This window comes from Anolis carolinensis, chromosome 1, assembly GCF_035594765.1.
Source record: "Anolis carolinensis isolate JA03-04 chromosome 1, rAnoCar3.1.pri, whole genome shotgun sequence".
In the NCBI taxonomy this organism is placed as follows: Eukaryota; Metazoa; Chordata; class Lepidosauria; order Squamata; family Dactyloidae; genus Anolis; species Anolis carolinensis.
In genome coordinates this window covers 69,723,369-69,739,430 of record NC_085841.1, presented here as the reverse complement: position 1 = coordinate 69,739,430, position 16,062 = coordinate 69,723,369, and the positions used below count along the sequence as shown (strand labels likewise).

At 39.3% G+C, this 16,062-nt stretch overlaps 1 protein-coding gene across 4 annotated transcripts in view; it reads right to left on the bottom strand.

Annotated features, from left to right (window-relative positions):
• The window catches only part of prkn (parkin RBR E3 ubiquitin protein ligase), a 990,653-nt gene extending 978,961 nt beyond the window's left edge, over positions 1 to 11,692 (bottom strand). Inside the window, exon 1 of one of the 4 annotated variants that reach the window (XM_062968968.1) lies at positions 11,469 to 11,692. In XM_062968968.1, coding sequence (XP_062825038.1) covers positions 11,469 to 11,475 — 7 coding nt within the window. In that variant the 5' untranslated portion in view covers positions 11,476 to 11,692. The remainder of the gene's footprint in view (positions 1 to 11,468) is intronic. The other 3 variants (XM_062968967.1, XM_062968966.1, XM_062968965.1) reach the window with 3 other exon arrangements.
• Between the last annotated feature and the right edge of the window lie 4,370 nt (positions 11,693 to 16,062).

Below are 16,062 nucleotides of genomic sequence, written 5' to 3'. Positions count from 1 at the left end.
AAGCAACTGAGGTGGGCCAAATTCTTTGCCCGATTTGACTTTGAGCTAAAGTACCTGCCTGGAAAGGAAAACTTCCTAGCGGACGCCTTATCCAGGTTGCCGCAGTACCACGCAGATAAACAACACACAATGGGGACAATCTTTTCCAACACCCAGCTGGGAATGGGGGTGGTCACGAGGAGCAAGGCGAAGAAAGAGGGGACAGGACCAGAGGCCACCCCTCCCCCAGAGAAGGACATCAGGGACCCCTGGCTCAGGGAACACTATCAGGAATTAGATTATAAGGACGGGGTGTGGCTGAAAGGCAGCAGAACGTATGTCCCTGAGGACCAAAGGAAACTAGTCCTTCACGATCATCATGACAACAAAACAGCGGGGCACTTTGGATTTGTAAAAACTCTGCATTTAGTGCGGAGGAAATAATGGTGGCCTCTCATGAGAAAGGATGTGAAGGCGTATGTTCACCAATGCCCAGTCTGTGCCACAGTGAAAGGGGGAGGGGGCAAACCATCAGGGCTCCTCAGGCCCCTAGAAACCCCAGCAGCCCCCTGGGAACACATCAGCATGGATTTCATTGTAGACCTGCCCCCCAACAATGGGAAGACCGTGATTTGGGTAGTAGTAGACCTCTTCTCCAAGCAGGCACACTTCATCCCATGCAGGAGCATGCCCAATGCAGAGCAATTGGCGCAATTGTTCATTGAACACTGCTATAAGCACCATGGGGCTCCCTCGAAGGTCATTTCGGACCGGGGCTCCGTATTTGTGTCCAGATTTTGGAAAGCGTTCCTACGCCAATTAGGGGCCAAGCAAGCCCTCAGCACAGCATACCACCCCCAGACTGACGGGCAAACAGAGAGGGTCAACCAGGTGCTGGAACAATACCTGAGATGTTACACCAACTACCAACAGGATAATTGGTCAAAGTTTTTGGCCTATGCCCAGGTGGCCTACAATAATTCGGTACATTCCAGCACAGGGCACTCCCCATTCGAGATAGTTTACGGCCGTAACCTCCGCACGCTGCCAACCCCAGAGGTCATCCAGTCTGACCCAGTCCCCTTTGCAGAATGGATGGCAAGTATCAAGGACGCATGGCCTGTCATCACACAGGCTCTTGACGAGGCCAAGGCAGCTTACAAACACCAAGCGGACAAACACAGGAGACCAGATTAGGACCTCAAGCCAGGGCAACAGGTCTACCTCTCCACCAAATACCTCAAGGGAAGGCAGCCAACCAAGAAGTTGGCAGCCAAATACATTGGCCCCTTCGCGGTCAAAAGACTAGTGAATGAAGTCACCGCAGAACTAGAACTCCCCCAGTCCTACAGGATGATTCACCCCGTTTTCCACTTCAGTCTCCTCAAACCAGCTACCGAGAGCTCCCACTGGCACCCAGCCAAGCCCCCGCCCCCGCCCATCATGATAGGCGGCAACCAACACTATGAGGTGGCGGAAATATTAGACTCCAGAGTCAGGAAAAACACTCTCCAATATTTCGTCAGGTGGAAGCATTTCCCCCTCAGTGAATCAGAATGGGTCAGGGATTCTGACATAAATGCACCCACACTCATCAAGAGGTTTCACGCTCAAAACCCACACAAACCTCCACACGAGGGGGGAGGACGGTTTTTGGGGGGGGCGTGATGTCAGGATCTCCAATCCTTGACATCTCTGCTCAGCGGACAAAGAACAGATGCCAGCCATAAAGCAGGCCGGCCATAAAACATCAATGACCCTCTGGTATGTAAGAGTCCCTATATATGTGGCACAAAAGAAGGTTCTGGTATTCAGTACAATAAAACTTGTTGGAATCTACCCGCGTGTGTCTTGGTGCTTTCTTTGGAAGACGGACCCACAGCACAACTGGGAGAAGAGAACCCGACACCATACAACTGACATTCAATACCACCACTACCTCAACAAGTTCTCACCAACACCACCAGAAAATGCCAGAGTAACGCATGGCCGGGCACAGCTAGTCATATTCTAAGATCTTCATTTTGTGTTGGAAGGTTGACTAAATTTGGACCTGGACTTCAAGGATAGGACTTCAGCAGATGGCTCCTGGCTATTCATTATTAACATAGAGCACTGTCTTTCACTCTGTTCAAAGGGCGCAAGGTCTTCAGAACATGTCAATGTTTATATTCTTCCAGGTTCCTCATGCAATCAGGTCATCCAAATCCTTCAGAAGGAAAGCACAATGATAAAAACATTGGTTAACCCACTGCAGCTCCTTATGGCATTTAGTTACCCAGTAGGCACAAACTGGCATGCATCACCATGAAGGATATGCACCCAAAAATACACATTGTATTCTCTTGCTCAATAAATTTTAACAGGAAAAGCAAATCAGCTAGACCTCATTGCTGTTTGTTCGATTTTGAAGAGGGAATGGCAACCCTTCCCCAAATTCTTGTTTTTTAAAAAAAGTACTTCACATTTAAATTTCAGTTCAATACAATAAAAATAGCAACAAGTGGGTCATTTTTGTACCACATCCTATTGTTAGACACAGCCCAGTACTCCATTTTAGTATTACCCATGTTTAGTGCTGAAGTGTGACAGCACCTTTAAGAATAACTGGTTTTTATGTTAATATATGCTCTCACAAGTATAAACCCACTTTTTCAGATACAGTACAGAGTGATATCAAATATAAAGCATATTTTTATAGTTGTAAGAATGAGATTGGGTGTATATGATCCAGGAAGATTCAAACCAAATTTAGGGGAAAGGACACGAATTGCTTCTTTCTGGATCCTATATTCTATTCCACACCCCAGATGCATAAATATGCTTTATTCCTGACATCAATTTGTACTGCATCTGAAGAATATAGTTTATATCCACAAAATCTTATGCCAAAAAAAAATCTTGAAGGTGTTGCTACAGTTCTTTCTCAAATTCTGGCTTGTGGCAACATGTGGTAAAATATTTATCAAACATTATCACAAAACAATGTTATATATGGGTGAAAGTCTCACTGAGTTCAGTAAGGTTTATTTCCAGGTCAATGGATACAGGACTGTAGCCTAAATTCTTGAGAAACATGAATAGACTATTCCTGCCATTTATATGTTGACTAAAATGTGTAGGCTCAGAGGGATCAAATACATTCGAAAAACACAACACTACATTGACATTTCAAATAAAACATTCAACAAAAGCCCAACTTCTATAAACTTAATCCTAGCTTTTCCAAGTAACCAAATGCAAAGGTCTTCTAACAATTACTGAAAGTAATAAAGCCAGAGCTTTATCAAGTTTCCAAAGGGAGTGCTATATCTGTGGATTAACTACTACTAAAGTCTCCTTGTGCTTTTGTGACATTTAAAAATTCCCCATGTACTTGCCATAGCATTTTCAGACTGTAAACTGTGGACCAGTTAAGCTGGAACACTTTTCTTCCATTTACCTAAAGGGTGCTATTGAATGCAAAACATTTTAAAATTAATCCTCAAACAGAATCTCTGCAAACATTTGAATGCAGTGAAGTTCCATCAAATACATCTTGAACATGCTCTGATTTCAGTCTAGGCTCAAATTAAGTGTTTTCACTGTGTGTAGCAGGTAATCATTGACATTCTTTGGCAACAAAATAGAAGAAGAAATCAACTACAACTGATAAAATAGCACAAGAGATTATATTTGGCATTATTGATTTCCCTATATGACATATAGGAGTAATGCCAGATTGGATAGGGATAAGGGCAGCAGGAGATAATAATATGTCAGAGACTTTTTCCCAAAAAACTGCCAATTAGGTCCAGAACACAGCGAGTCCCCAAATATATAAAACTGTTTTTTCCCAATCTGATTTTCTCCTCATGTGGTATATCCATACTACACAGTAACAACACTTTGGTAGATCTTTAGCTGTCTGAGCATACTCTTATGGAATCCTGCAATATGTAGTTTTTAGTGATACTCTGAATTTTCTCCTGCAGAGTTCTAATGCTGGAGTTCAGAAGGATTTATTAGGGAATTCTAAATACCTGACCAATTTGCCAAGCCCAGAATATCACAGTATGAAGCCACGACAGTTAAGGTGGTATCAAACTGCAGTAATTATGCAGTGTGGATCCACCCATGAAGGGATAAAAGGACCCTATAGTTTTGTTACATAGCAGTTCAAGAATATGAATTATAGTGAGATGGAAGAATGACAGGAAATATTAATCAGACACTTGTCATTCTCCCTTAGGTCATAGCCTCTAAAACATATTTTCAGTAAAATCATCCAAAATCAGCATAGGGAAATTATTGTCGTATCTCCCTTATATCATCCAGCTTGGCCATCTGTAACTGGATGAACCATGAGGCTCCAGGGGCAATTTGCTGATAGTGCAGTTTCTAAAACATGACCCTAGGTCCCGTTACAATTGAAGCAGAAGGTTATCACAGCTGACATGCACCGAACCAAAACATCAACACAGAAAGGTTTAGTTCACTGAAGGTATAACGTTTGAAAGCCATCTCCCCAAAATCTTATTAGCAACATGTAGCAAAATATTTTGTTTCAATTTTCGGAATTCATCCTCAGAAAACAGATGTCCCAAAACACTGACACAAATGAGGCAGCTTAAAAACCAGAACAGTATATTTAGGCACAAAATGCAACACGTTCCAATTATTTTCCATAAATAATTCTTATTTAGCGTGTCGGCCAAGAGATGACACAAACAGAATTTAGTCCTGCTGACTCATGTTTCCAGTCTTTCCTTATCAGAAGAACAATTTGATAAATGCCCAACCAACCGACAGAAAAAGAAATAATTTATGATGTGTAGATACACAAAACAACTGAAAAGTTTAAAGACAATACAAACTACATTAAACTGAAGGGGGAAAGAAATTAAGAGGCTGAAGGGCACAGATAAAACTTGGAACATTGTGGAAAGAAACTTGTGGAAACTTTTAATGGAAAATCTGCTCATCATGGTTTGTAAAACCTTGGCAGCAAGGAAATATCAAGCAAAAGAAAAAGACAATAAGAAAAGATTTGCTATTTGTTAGCTCTATATCACAGAGAGTGACAAAACAATACTGCCAGTTGGCTCCCACTGCAATGTTGGGATCCGGAAACCTAAGGGGACTACTGAAGATTGAAAAACCAGGGTAGGCTCTTGTTCATTATTTTGGGAAACAATTCCTCAATTAACAAGGTATGTCAACATTAAATGGCTCTTAAGCTACAGCAGTGGTTCCCAAATTTTTTGGTCAAGAAATCCTTAAGAAGACTCCCCGCACCCACCCTTAGGAACCCTGACTCTGTCCCTAAACATTGTGAACCCCACAAAGTTCTTCCTTCTTTCATCTACTCCTATTGCAGGAGTGTTTTGTATAATTTAGTAGATTGAAAATAAAAAAATAAAATATTTAAAATATAACCACAAACCTTTGTTTTGATACAGAAACATGTTGGATATGACCACAAATCTTTATTTTGATATAGAAAAATATTGGACTCACATCTAGAGTGATGAATGAAATCATTCTATTGTTTTACTTTAAATAGTTTTGATGTTGGGCTTAATGTCCAACGGCTAAATCTGCATCCAACTTACTCCTAAATTTGTTTTTGGGGTTTTTTTTGTAAGCATAAGCTGAAATGCCTGATTTACATCAGAAGGTGGACATGAAGGGGAGCATTGCTCAGACAGGATTTCCAGCTGCTGACAGCTATACATCTATCAATCCTACCGAACAGTCATTCAGTAACACACATGCACATTTTGTTTATAAAGCGGAGGTACATTGAATTTCAATAAAATCTTCATACGCTGGCATGGATTTAATAAAGATTTTAAAGATTTTTCATAGAACTCTTTTGATGACTTTGTGATAATCTAGGATTCCGCAGAACAAAATTTGAAAACCGCTGAGCTATAGGCAGGCAGTAAATAAATACATGCCTAACAGAGTCTAAACCTCATAATACACACTTAATTTTGAAGTGTTTGTTAAATCATTGCACAGAAGCAAAAATGTTACTTTTGAAGTTAAGCTTTACAAATATATTACACTGAGTATTTACACTGCGATGTTGTACTGCAAACACATTACACGTTACATTTGTTATGATGGTTCAGAGTAGATTTTCATCAAGACATTTGCTTTCCATGTTATTGCAAAATTCTGTTTTATCAGAAAGCTGTCACACTTTGTTTCTGAAAAGTTCTAGACATGTACAGCACGTGCTGAGTGTAGTCAAGTAAATCTACTTAAATTCAATGGGTCTTGCTTCCATACAAAATCATCCTTTACTCTTCAAGTGTTTGGTGTCTATGTAGTGTTTTTACACATGAATAATTCAAAAGAAACTATTGTTTATGTAGTGCAAATGATTAGCAGCCTGCTTGGCCAATGATCTCAAATTATGCTCCTATGCAATATGAAATGTAGCTACAAAAATAGGTGCTGTAGGCTGTGTTTCAGAAGAACAAACTGGCAAAACCACTTCTGTATATTCTTGCCTAATAAAACCCTATGAAATTCAGGAGATTGTGATAAGTCAACAAAATAACTTGGGCACATCCACATACAAATGCATTTTAGTTCTTATAGCAATCTATTCTTATTTATGAATATTTATGAGATGTATCAGCAAAGAAGTTATTATTTATTTCGTATTTACATATATTACCACCCTTTATATAATGCAAATATGGATTGTGTGTGTCCCTTCTGTGTTGAAGACGAAAACCCCTGCCATCCCACACTACTGGTAATAGCAAGCAAAGTTGAAATCTAACACCTCCAAGGCTTTCAACATCTGACACAAAGCTAGCATTAAGAGTTGTGATGAATAAAAATATCTGAGATATGCAATATTTTTCCACAGCATTGCAGAGTGGAAGACATTCTTCTAACCCTGGATAACAATAAATGTCAGTGAAAGAAGATGCAAGAGATTGGCAAGACCATCTTTCAACAAATGAATGCTGTAGCTAGGTGCACATAATTTCCCTCTCTATTCTGTATTATTTACTGCATACAGAAACACACAGAACAGTTTTATTATTGAAAACTAGACTTCTTATGAAGCAAGAAAATAGTTCAAACAAAAAAAAGGCATATGGAAAAAATACTTTTACAGTAACTCTAAAAAAGAAAAACTTACCTTGGGTTGGGTCTATAAAGCCTACCTGGCTTTATAAGCAGGCTTTTATATAAGCCCAGTTTACTTATTAATGGTGTGTGTTAATTTAATATGTTTTGGTTCACTTTTACCGATTTGTCCATTACTTTTGTCAATTTAACTTAAATTGGTTATTTGTTTTATAATTGTTTATGTTGTATTATTCACATTGTTGTAAACCACTCTGAGTCCCTTCGAGGATATGGGGTGGGATATAAATAAAGTAGTATTATCATCATCATCATTATTGCTGTTCAGAAAACCAATAAGGCAGAAACACACACCCCATTCAGACATGAACAAACACATCCAACAGTTACAGTATTTCTAAATATTGCTTAGGTATTCCAATTCACTTTAAAACCCTTTCCTGGGAAGATATTATCTACGAATCAGTAAAAAAAAATTAAAGGTGTATACATCAATTAAAATGCACCAAAGAATAATTTCTTCTCTGGAAAAAAAGAGCCAAGGTAACATAATCAAGACAAGTAACTTCAGTGACAATATGTCTTTTATGTACAGACATCAGAAATGTGCAGAAAGGGCCTTTCTCTTTTTCCAACGCATAAAATAAAAAACAAAAAACAGAAATCTTTTATAAGGCAAATGTTTCAATAAATTGCATCAGTTATTGCTGAAATTATTAGGTATTTAAAAAAAATATCCAAACATCCAGACTATTTTCTGGGAAGTTGTGGCACCAGTTGCCACATTTTATATCCACTCTGGAATGGGTTACTTTGTAATTCCAAGACATATTGGAACAGTAACTGTTCATCTCTTCCTTTATTTATCTAAAGAGTGAAATGGCACTTTTGCACTATAACTCTGCTTCTCAAAAGTTCAGAAAGGATAGCATAGGCACACCTTGGTAAAACACTGTTTTTTAAAATAATATATTTGGCAGAATCTTTGTGCAGGTCCAAGAAATCATTAGACAGCCCTCCAAAAGAATAAAATGAGAAGAGGCAACTGGCAAGCCACAGCTATCTTTCACTGACATACCCCTGCTGCTCAGATGAAGGGGCTTTCTCTCCCATCTACTCTTTTCCAGTGTTGGCATGATATTTACTGTGTTAGTGACATCATTTACAGTATATGTGATTCATGAAAGCCCGCCTATTGGATTCAAACAAAATGCGGCTACAAACCAGACCTGATAATCTAGAACACTGCTTCTTACATTGGGGTCTTAACCCCAAGTGGGGTCCCCTTAGCTCAATGTTGGGATCAGGAAAAAACTGGCAACAGTAAAAGGTTGCTGGATGCCACCCATTTCCGCAAATCTGTTAACAACATGCAGTGTTTACAGTGGACTCTGCAGAAAATGCTTCAGCTATACTCCAAAAAAAAAGAAAGAAAAGAAAATCAGTCCGTTTAGCAAGCCATGCAGATACTGATTTGTTATCAGTAAATGTTTGATTTTTTTAATGCTTATCTATATACCTCTTACTTGGGAGTCACATACACATTTATTTGGCAGAAAAGAGTTGTGAGTGAAAAAGGTTTAAGAAGCCCTGATCTACAAAAAATTCAAAATAATTACGCTGACTATCCTATGGTCCTAGGAAGGTAAACAGGGTTGCTATGTATCGATTCTTCATCCCCATCACCTATAGATTATCTGCTGTCCTCTAATAAAAGCAACTGTGCTGCCAGTATAGGAGAAGCATCAGAGACCTGTAGGGCTGCAATGTATTGGGATATTCTATTTTGAAAATGAAAAGAAAAAGATACATTCCCGCAAGTCAAATAGTGCAGTATCTGGAGATATCTGGATATCTTTGTATGTGTTGCCTGTCAACTTATGGCGATCCCATGAATTTCATAGTGTTTACCATTGCCTTCCTGTGAATATAGCCTAAGGCTACTTATGTTGGTTGCTGCTTTGAATCAAGTTATGAATAGCATACCGTTTTCATAGGCAAGGAATACTCAGAAGTGGGTTTGCCAGTTCCTTCTTCTGAAATACCAGTGCACCTTACAACTGTTGGTATTTTTTGATGGTCTGCTGTCCAAGTACTAATCAGGCCTGACCCTACTTAGCTTTCTAAGATCAAATGAAATCAGGTGACTTTAGATTACAATGGGCCCTTGGTTTTCACCAGGGCTTGGATCAAGTCCCATTATATACAGCAAAGTTGTATCCCACATATGTTTTTTTGTTTTTAATATTTTCAAGCCATAGACGGTCACATCTGCAGATGCAGAATCTCTGGATATGGAGAGCTGACTGTATTTAGGCATCTGAATTATATTAGAATCCTTCAGAATTGGCAAAGGGGTGTGTGTGTGTATACAGATTGGTCACGCCCCCCCCCAAATGTTAACAACTGTTCACACTTAATAAATATGATCATGTGATCACTAAGGAAATACCTTTATATTGATGTACAAACATTATAATAATGATTTAATCAGTGTTACAAATTCCATTTTATGATAATATGTTCAAATTTGTCATTCCTATGCAGCACACGGTAAAGCACAGCGATGCCAAGTTACCTTAAATTTTTTTTGTAATTGCACAACACTTTTTTACAGTCCCCAAGTTACAAACAAGATAGATTCTGTAAGTTTGTTCTTAAGTTGAATTTGTATGCAAATTGGAACAAGTACATTTTTAAAGAGTAACTCCAGCCGTTTGTGTGTGTGTGTGCGTGTGTATGTGTCTATATGATCTTTGGATAGTATAGATAAGGATTAACCACCATGTGGCATCTGTATTGATGTTTGTGTCCATGTTCAGAAGATTTCCCCTCACTTTCTGTCCTTGTGATAATTGGATTTTTAAAATTCGGCTTGTTGTGGAAACAAGGATTGGTGTAAAGGTTTCAGTGGAGACTCCCTTTCCTCATGATGACTCTTTCATGTTGGAAATGACAACCTTCTTCAAGCCTTCTCTAGTAATGTTTATCTATGATCCTGTTGCTTACTGTTTCATGTATGTATGTTCTGGTGTGCAGCTTCCTTTACTCTATGGTTTCTGAGAAGTTGCAGAAGGGGCTGCAGACCATATGCTCTGTCTCCTTTTGACTATGTAACCTGTTTATAGCTGTTTTGTTATAAGAGAGATGCCCTGAACGGATGGCACAGAGAATTATCTCAAACATGTCTGAAACTGGACTGATAAGATTTGTATTTGTGTATGCTGAACACATGAAGGTTGTGAATAAACCAATTATGTTATTTTCATCCAAGCCTACTTCATTTTTGTCTCTTGAGTGCATGGTATTAAACAAGTTGTTTTATGGGAGAGTATATATATTTAGGGCACTAAAAACACTTCTAAAGCTGTTTTTATGCACTGGCAAATCTCTGTTTTCCTAACAAATCAGAGATAACAGGTTATTCAGTCTAACAACTGAAACCATTGCCTTGCATAATTATATCTGGTTGTATACCACAAGAGAATATTTTGCTCTAGAGTAGGCATGGGCAAACTTTAGCCCTCCCAGTGTTTTGGACTGCAACTCCAAAAGTTGAAGTCCAAAACACCTGGAGAGCCAAAGTTTGCCCATGCCTGCTCTAGAGGGTTTTTGGCTCTTCTCTGAAAGGTCATGCTTTTTAAAAAAACGTTATGATGTCCAAAAGGTGTTTTCCCAAAAGGTTATGAAGGCTATTATTTTCCAAAAATTTTAGGAGTGAATTTCCCTTAGTAGGGTTAGATTTCTCTTAGTTCCTGTTGTCTGAGCTCCATTCTTAACTAGGAGTAATTTGTAATTTGGATGTTTGTAACTCGGGGGCTGCCTGTATTGGGATCTTTTATATATTAGGGGCAGGAGCAGCAGAGAGTTAAAAAAAATGTTGGGAGGGCTATTGCAAAAAAAAAAAAACCCAAAAAAAAACCAAAACAGAATTATAGCGTACATTTTTGTCAGGAAATTCAAATAAATCTATAATTATAAACTGTTAAAGTGTGTACATCTCTTTGGAAAAAATGAAAAAGACGTCCAGAATTATAAATTGTTAAGGGAATATATGTATTTTGGGGAGAAATGTAACAAAAAAATATCAAAAATTGTAAGTTATTAAATTTGCATATATTTTTGCCTTAAAATGTAAAGAAATTCCAAAAAGAGCATACTTTGGGGGACAGGGGGATGAAATAATGAAAAAAATAAGAATTATAATCTGTTAAATGTATATAGAGTTTTGAGGAACACCCTGTATGTGCGCCTAGGGACCAAAGGTTTCAGATTATTATTCAACATGAGCAAAGCAGCGTGCAGCGACCTTATTGTGGAGCAGACCGGCTCTGCCTCCCTTAGATTCCCCAACGGAGGGGGAACACACGCTGCATCCGGGTCCCACTCACCTATCATAGCCAGCGGTGGGAGAAGGGGGCGCTCTCAAGCCCCGTCCTTTCCGCCACTCAAGTCTGAACCTTCTGGAGACAACGCTCCCTGCAGGCCGGCCGGACTTGAGACGCAACGCTGACGGGGGCGGGGCAGGGCTCCTCGCAGGGCTTTCTGGGAAACGTAGTTTTCGCCGCCTTGCCCGCGCCTTCACCTTCTCCGGCTAGTTAAGAGTAAGAGTGTGTGTCACGTGACCAGAGCTGCATTTCCCCCCCCCCCCGGTCAGTTGCAGGTGACGTCACGGCGCGTGCCCTGTTCAATAGAAGGAAAGGAAAGAAAGGGAGAGGTGGCTTTCTATGCATCCTTAGCAACTTACGTTTCTATCTTATGTATTTTCACAATGTTGCACCAGCCTTAGGGATTCTTGTGTTGTCTTGCAGTTCTATAATTCTATTATTAATATTATTATTTATTAGTAGTAGTATGACATTTGTGTGTTTTTAAAAACATTTTACCAACAAATGTATAAACCCTTAAAAGTAATAAATATTTCAATAGTTTTTTTTTCATGTCATTTGAGAAACTGCAAGTCGCTTCTGGTGTGAGAGAATTGGCCGTCTGCAAGGACGTTGCCAAGGGGATGCCTGGATGTTTGTTGTTTTACCACCCTGTGGTAGGCTTCTCTCATGTCCCTGCATGGGAAGCTGGAGCTGACAGATGGGAGCTTATCCCACACCCCGGATTTGAACCGCCAACCCTTCAGTTAGCAGTCCTGCCAGAACAAGGGTTTAGCCCATTGAGCCACTGAGGGCTCCTATTTCAATAGGAAAATATATATACAGTAGAGTCTCACTTATCCAAGCCTCGCTTATCCAAGCCTCTGGATAACCCAAGCCATTTTTGTAGTCAATGTTTTCAATATATTGTGATATTTTGGTGCTAAATTCATAAATACAGTAATTACAACATAACATTACAGCGTATTGAACTACTTTTTCTGTCAAATTTGTTGTATAACATGATGTTTTGGTGCTTAATTTGTAAAATCATAACCTAATTTGATGTTTAATAGGCTTTTCCTTAATCCCTCCTTATTATCCAAGATATTCCCTTATCTAAGCTTCTGCTGGCCCGTTTAGCTTGGATAAGTGAGACTCTACTGTATTGCCAAATTATACATGAAACTTTAAAGTGATTTTTGCAATGCTGTGCTTCAACCATGCAGTCAGTGTATTGCTGCTCAGAGGTGTCAATTTGAACACCTGACATAAAACTGTAATTTCAGGTGGAGTTTGTAGCAAATAGTGCATCTACACTGTTGAATTATTGCAGATTCACACCACTTTAACTGCCATAGCTCTATAGCAGGCATGGGCAAACGGAGGCTAGGATGCGGCCCCCTGGGCACTTACCCTCCTCATTTTCCCTGTCCTCTTGGCATAAGGACACAGTGGCCTGCCGCATCCTTATGCAGAAAGGACGAGGGAGGAAGGCACGCAGCAGCTGAGAGCCCTCTAGAGCGGTCTCAGCCACCACGTTTTAGCGTCCTCCTGCCATAAGGACGGAGCAAGCGGCCCTGTCCTTATGCCGAGAGGATGGCCCAAGGAAGGCATGCAGTGGCTGAGAGCCCTCTGGAGCATTATCGGCCATCACCTGTCTCACCCTCCTCCCAGCATAATGCCGAGAGGACAGCCAGAATATCGGGGGGGGGGGGGGGATTGGGGCAGTTGCCGCATGTCTCATGGAGCGAGCAGCCCCATCCTTATGCCAGAAGGACAACCTGAGGATGACCCCCTGCCCTGCTCCCTCCCTCCCGGCTCAGCTCTTTTGTTCAATGCACAATGCAGCCCCAAGGCAAAAAAAGTTTGCCCATGCCTGCTCTATAGCATGTTATTGAATCATGGGATCTTTAGTTTTACAAGGTCTTCAACTTTCTTTGCCCAAGAAAGCTGGTGCTCACCTATACTACAAATCCCAGGATTTCCTAGCCTAGCATTGAGCCATGGCAGGTAAAGTGGTATCAAACTGCATTATTTCAACAGTGCAGATGCATCCTCTATCATTATTATAACAACTCTTCTTCAGTATGTGTGTATTTATTTTGCCTTCAAATATTCAACATAGCTACCATGAAAGAGCACATACATTTCTGTGGAGATTATTAAACTGTTATTCATTTCTTGTCTTGGCTTGATATTTCATCCCCTGTCTATTACTTACAGGCACACACCTTGCAAGAGAGAAAGAAAGCACATTCTCTTCAGTCCCCAAGCATAGCAAATGTGTAAATATAAAAAGTGATGTTAGACAGAAAGGGAGAGAAGGTCAGTGACTATATTTATAGGCAGCAATGAGAGATTTACTCTCCAGGAGTCAGCCTCAAGAACAAATCAAGGATGAATGCAAAACATGTTCTAGATTAGAATAATGAAAGTGTTTGTGAGTGCGTTAGACCTCCACGTTTAAAACAATAACTTTAATCAGGGTGCTTGAAAAATAGGAAAAAATAATACAACCTAGTTCTTACACCTAAAATACGTGAGTGCCTTTGCAATGAACTTTTAAATTGTAATTTCCTTGTATCCGAATTTAAAACAATATACCAGTGAAAGGAAAAGAGGCAGAAGGCAAAATACAATTGTTTTGTATGTTTGGTTATATTGATCTTGTGTGCATATATAATAGTAAATTCTTTAAAGCAAACTGCACTTCCAACAGGTTTATGTGACACATACATGGATTTTGTGTTTACCTTGAGTCCTAAGATTGGCTGCATCTACACATTGTAGAATTAATGCAGTCTGACACCACTTTAATGCCATGGCTCAATGCAAGGGAATCCAGAGGGCTGTAGACCTACAACTACAACTCCCATGATGCCACAGTATTAAGCCATGGAAGAAAAAGGCTGGATCTACACTGCCATATAATGCAATTCAAACTTCTTTGGAATATCCTCCCCAGAGAGATAAAAATGGCACCTTCCCTAACACCATTCAAGCATCAGCTGAAGACCTTATTCAAGCAAGCATTCTGTGAATAAATCTAGGCTGACGAGAAGATCAATCCCCATTGGGTGATGTGAAGTTCAATAAGCAAAATGTGCAATAAGTTCTGACAAGACACCACAATAATATTTACTGGTTTCAAAATGTTTGTTTGTTTTATTGACTGATTATGTTTTGTACTTGTATTTTGGTTGCTGCTGATTTTGTATTGTATTTCACTGTATTTTATATGTTGGAAGCCATTTCACATCCGTTTGTGGGATATAAATAAAGATTATTACTATTATTATTATTATATGCCTAATGAATTAATTATATAGTGTAGATCAGTGCACTATATACTTATAGGTAGTTTATTTATTTATTTTATATCCCACTTGATCTCTCCAAATGGAGACTCAAAGTGGTTCCCAATCAAAAACATAACAACTTCAAATACACAAGTATACAATAATAAAGCAGTATATCATTATATATTATAAATGTGATTGGTGAGAATGAGAGACAGAAAGCCTTCTTGGTGATGGCCCCGCAGCCCTGGAACTCTCTTCCTAGAGAGGTGTGATCAGCCCCCTCCTTTCGCTCACAAATTAAAACTTTTTTGTGGAACCAGTCCTTTCCTGATGACAGTTAGTGGTTATATCCATCTCTGAATGCTATCTCGGCCCTGGTAATGCTGTTAACACAGCCCAATGAAAATGATGTTTTTGGAATCTTAGTACAATCTGTTTTATGGATAACCTGAGTGGCCTGAGGGTCAGGGAATTTTTAAATAGTATGTGTCGTAATTTATTGGTTTTGTTATATATGGTTTATGTAGTGTGCAGTTTGTTTATTTGATTTATGATGTTTTTTGTTTGAACATGTATGTTACGTAATCTATTTTTTAACTGTTGTACTTCGTTTTGAATCACACCCATGGGATAAAAATAAATAAATAATATTATATATTGTCAGTAGTAATTATATTTAATATAGTAACATAGTAATACTAATTAATAATAATTAACTAATAATAAAATAACATAAGATTAATAATATAAATAATGCTATTGTAATCTTTTATAATATTAATATATATAATATATTAGTATTACTCTATTACAATATTATTATTATTATTATTATTTTAAAAAAACTGAAATCCAAAACACTTCTGGACCCAAGCATTTCAAACGAAGGATACTCAACCCTGTTAATCTCTGCAGCAAGTTAAGGCGGAAGCCGGGCAAAAAGCTCCATAGACAACTTCTGCGCATGCGCCGCTAGCATCTTCTCCAGGTGCTTTCCACTTGGTCCGACAGCTCATGTCAGGGACAGTGGAGCCCAAACTCTGGTCCTCCAGATTTTTGGACTTCAACTCCCAGAAGCCTCAGCTGCCGTGGCCTATGAAGACGGATTCTAGGAGCTGAAGTCCAAAACTCCTGGAAGACCAACGTTTGAGCCACTTGTAGATTCCGCGGCCATGTAGATTCCGCGGCCGGAGGGCAAAACTACAGGCAAAGGGGCTTCGTCCCTTGTGATTGCGCATGCGCGGAAATGGAGCTCATGCTCAGTGAGACCAAGATTTCCCGAAGCCGGAATTCTGAGTCCGCCTGGGCAGGTT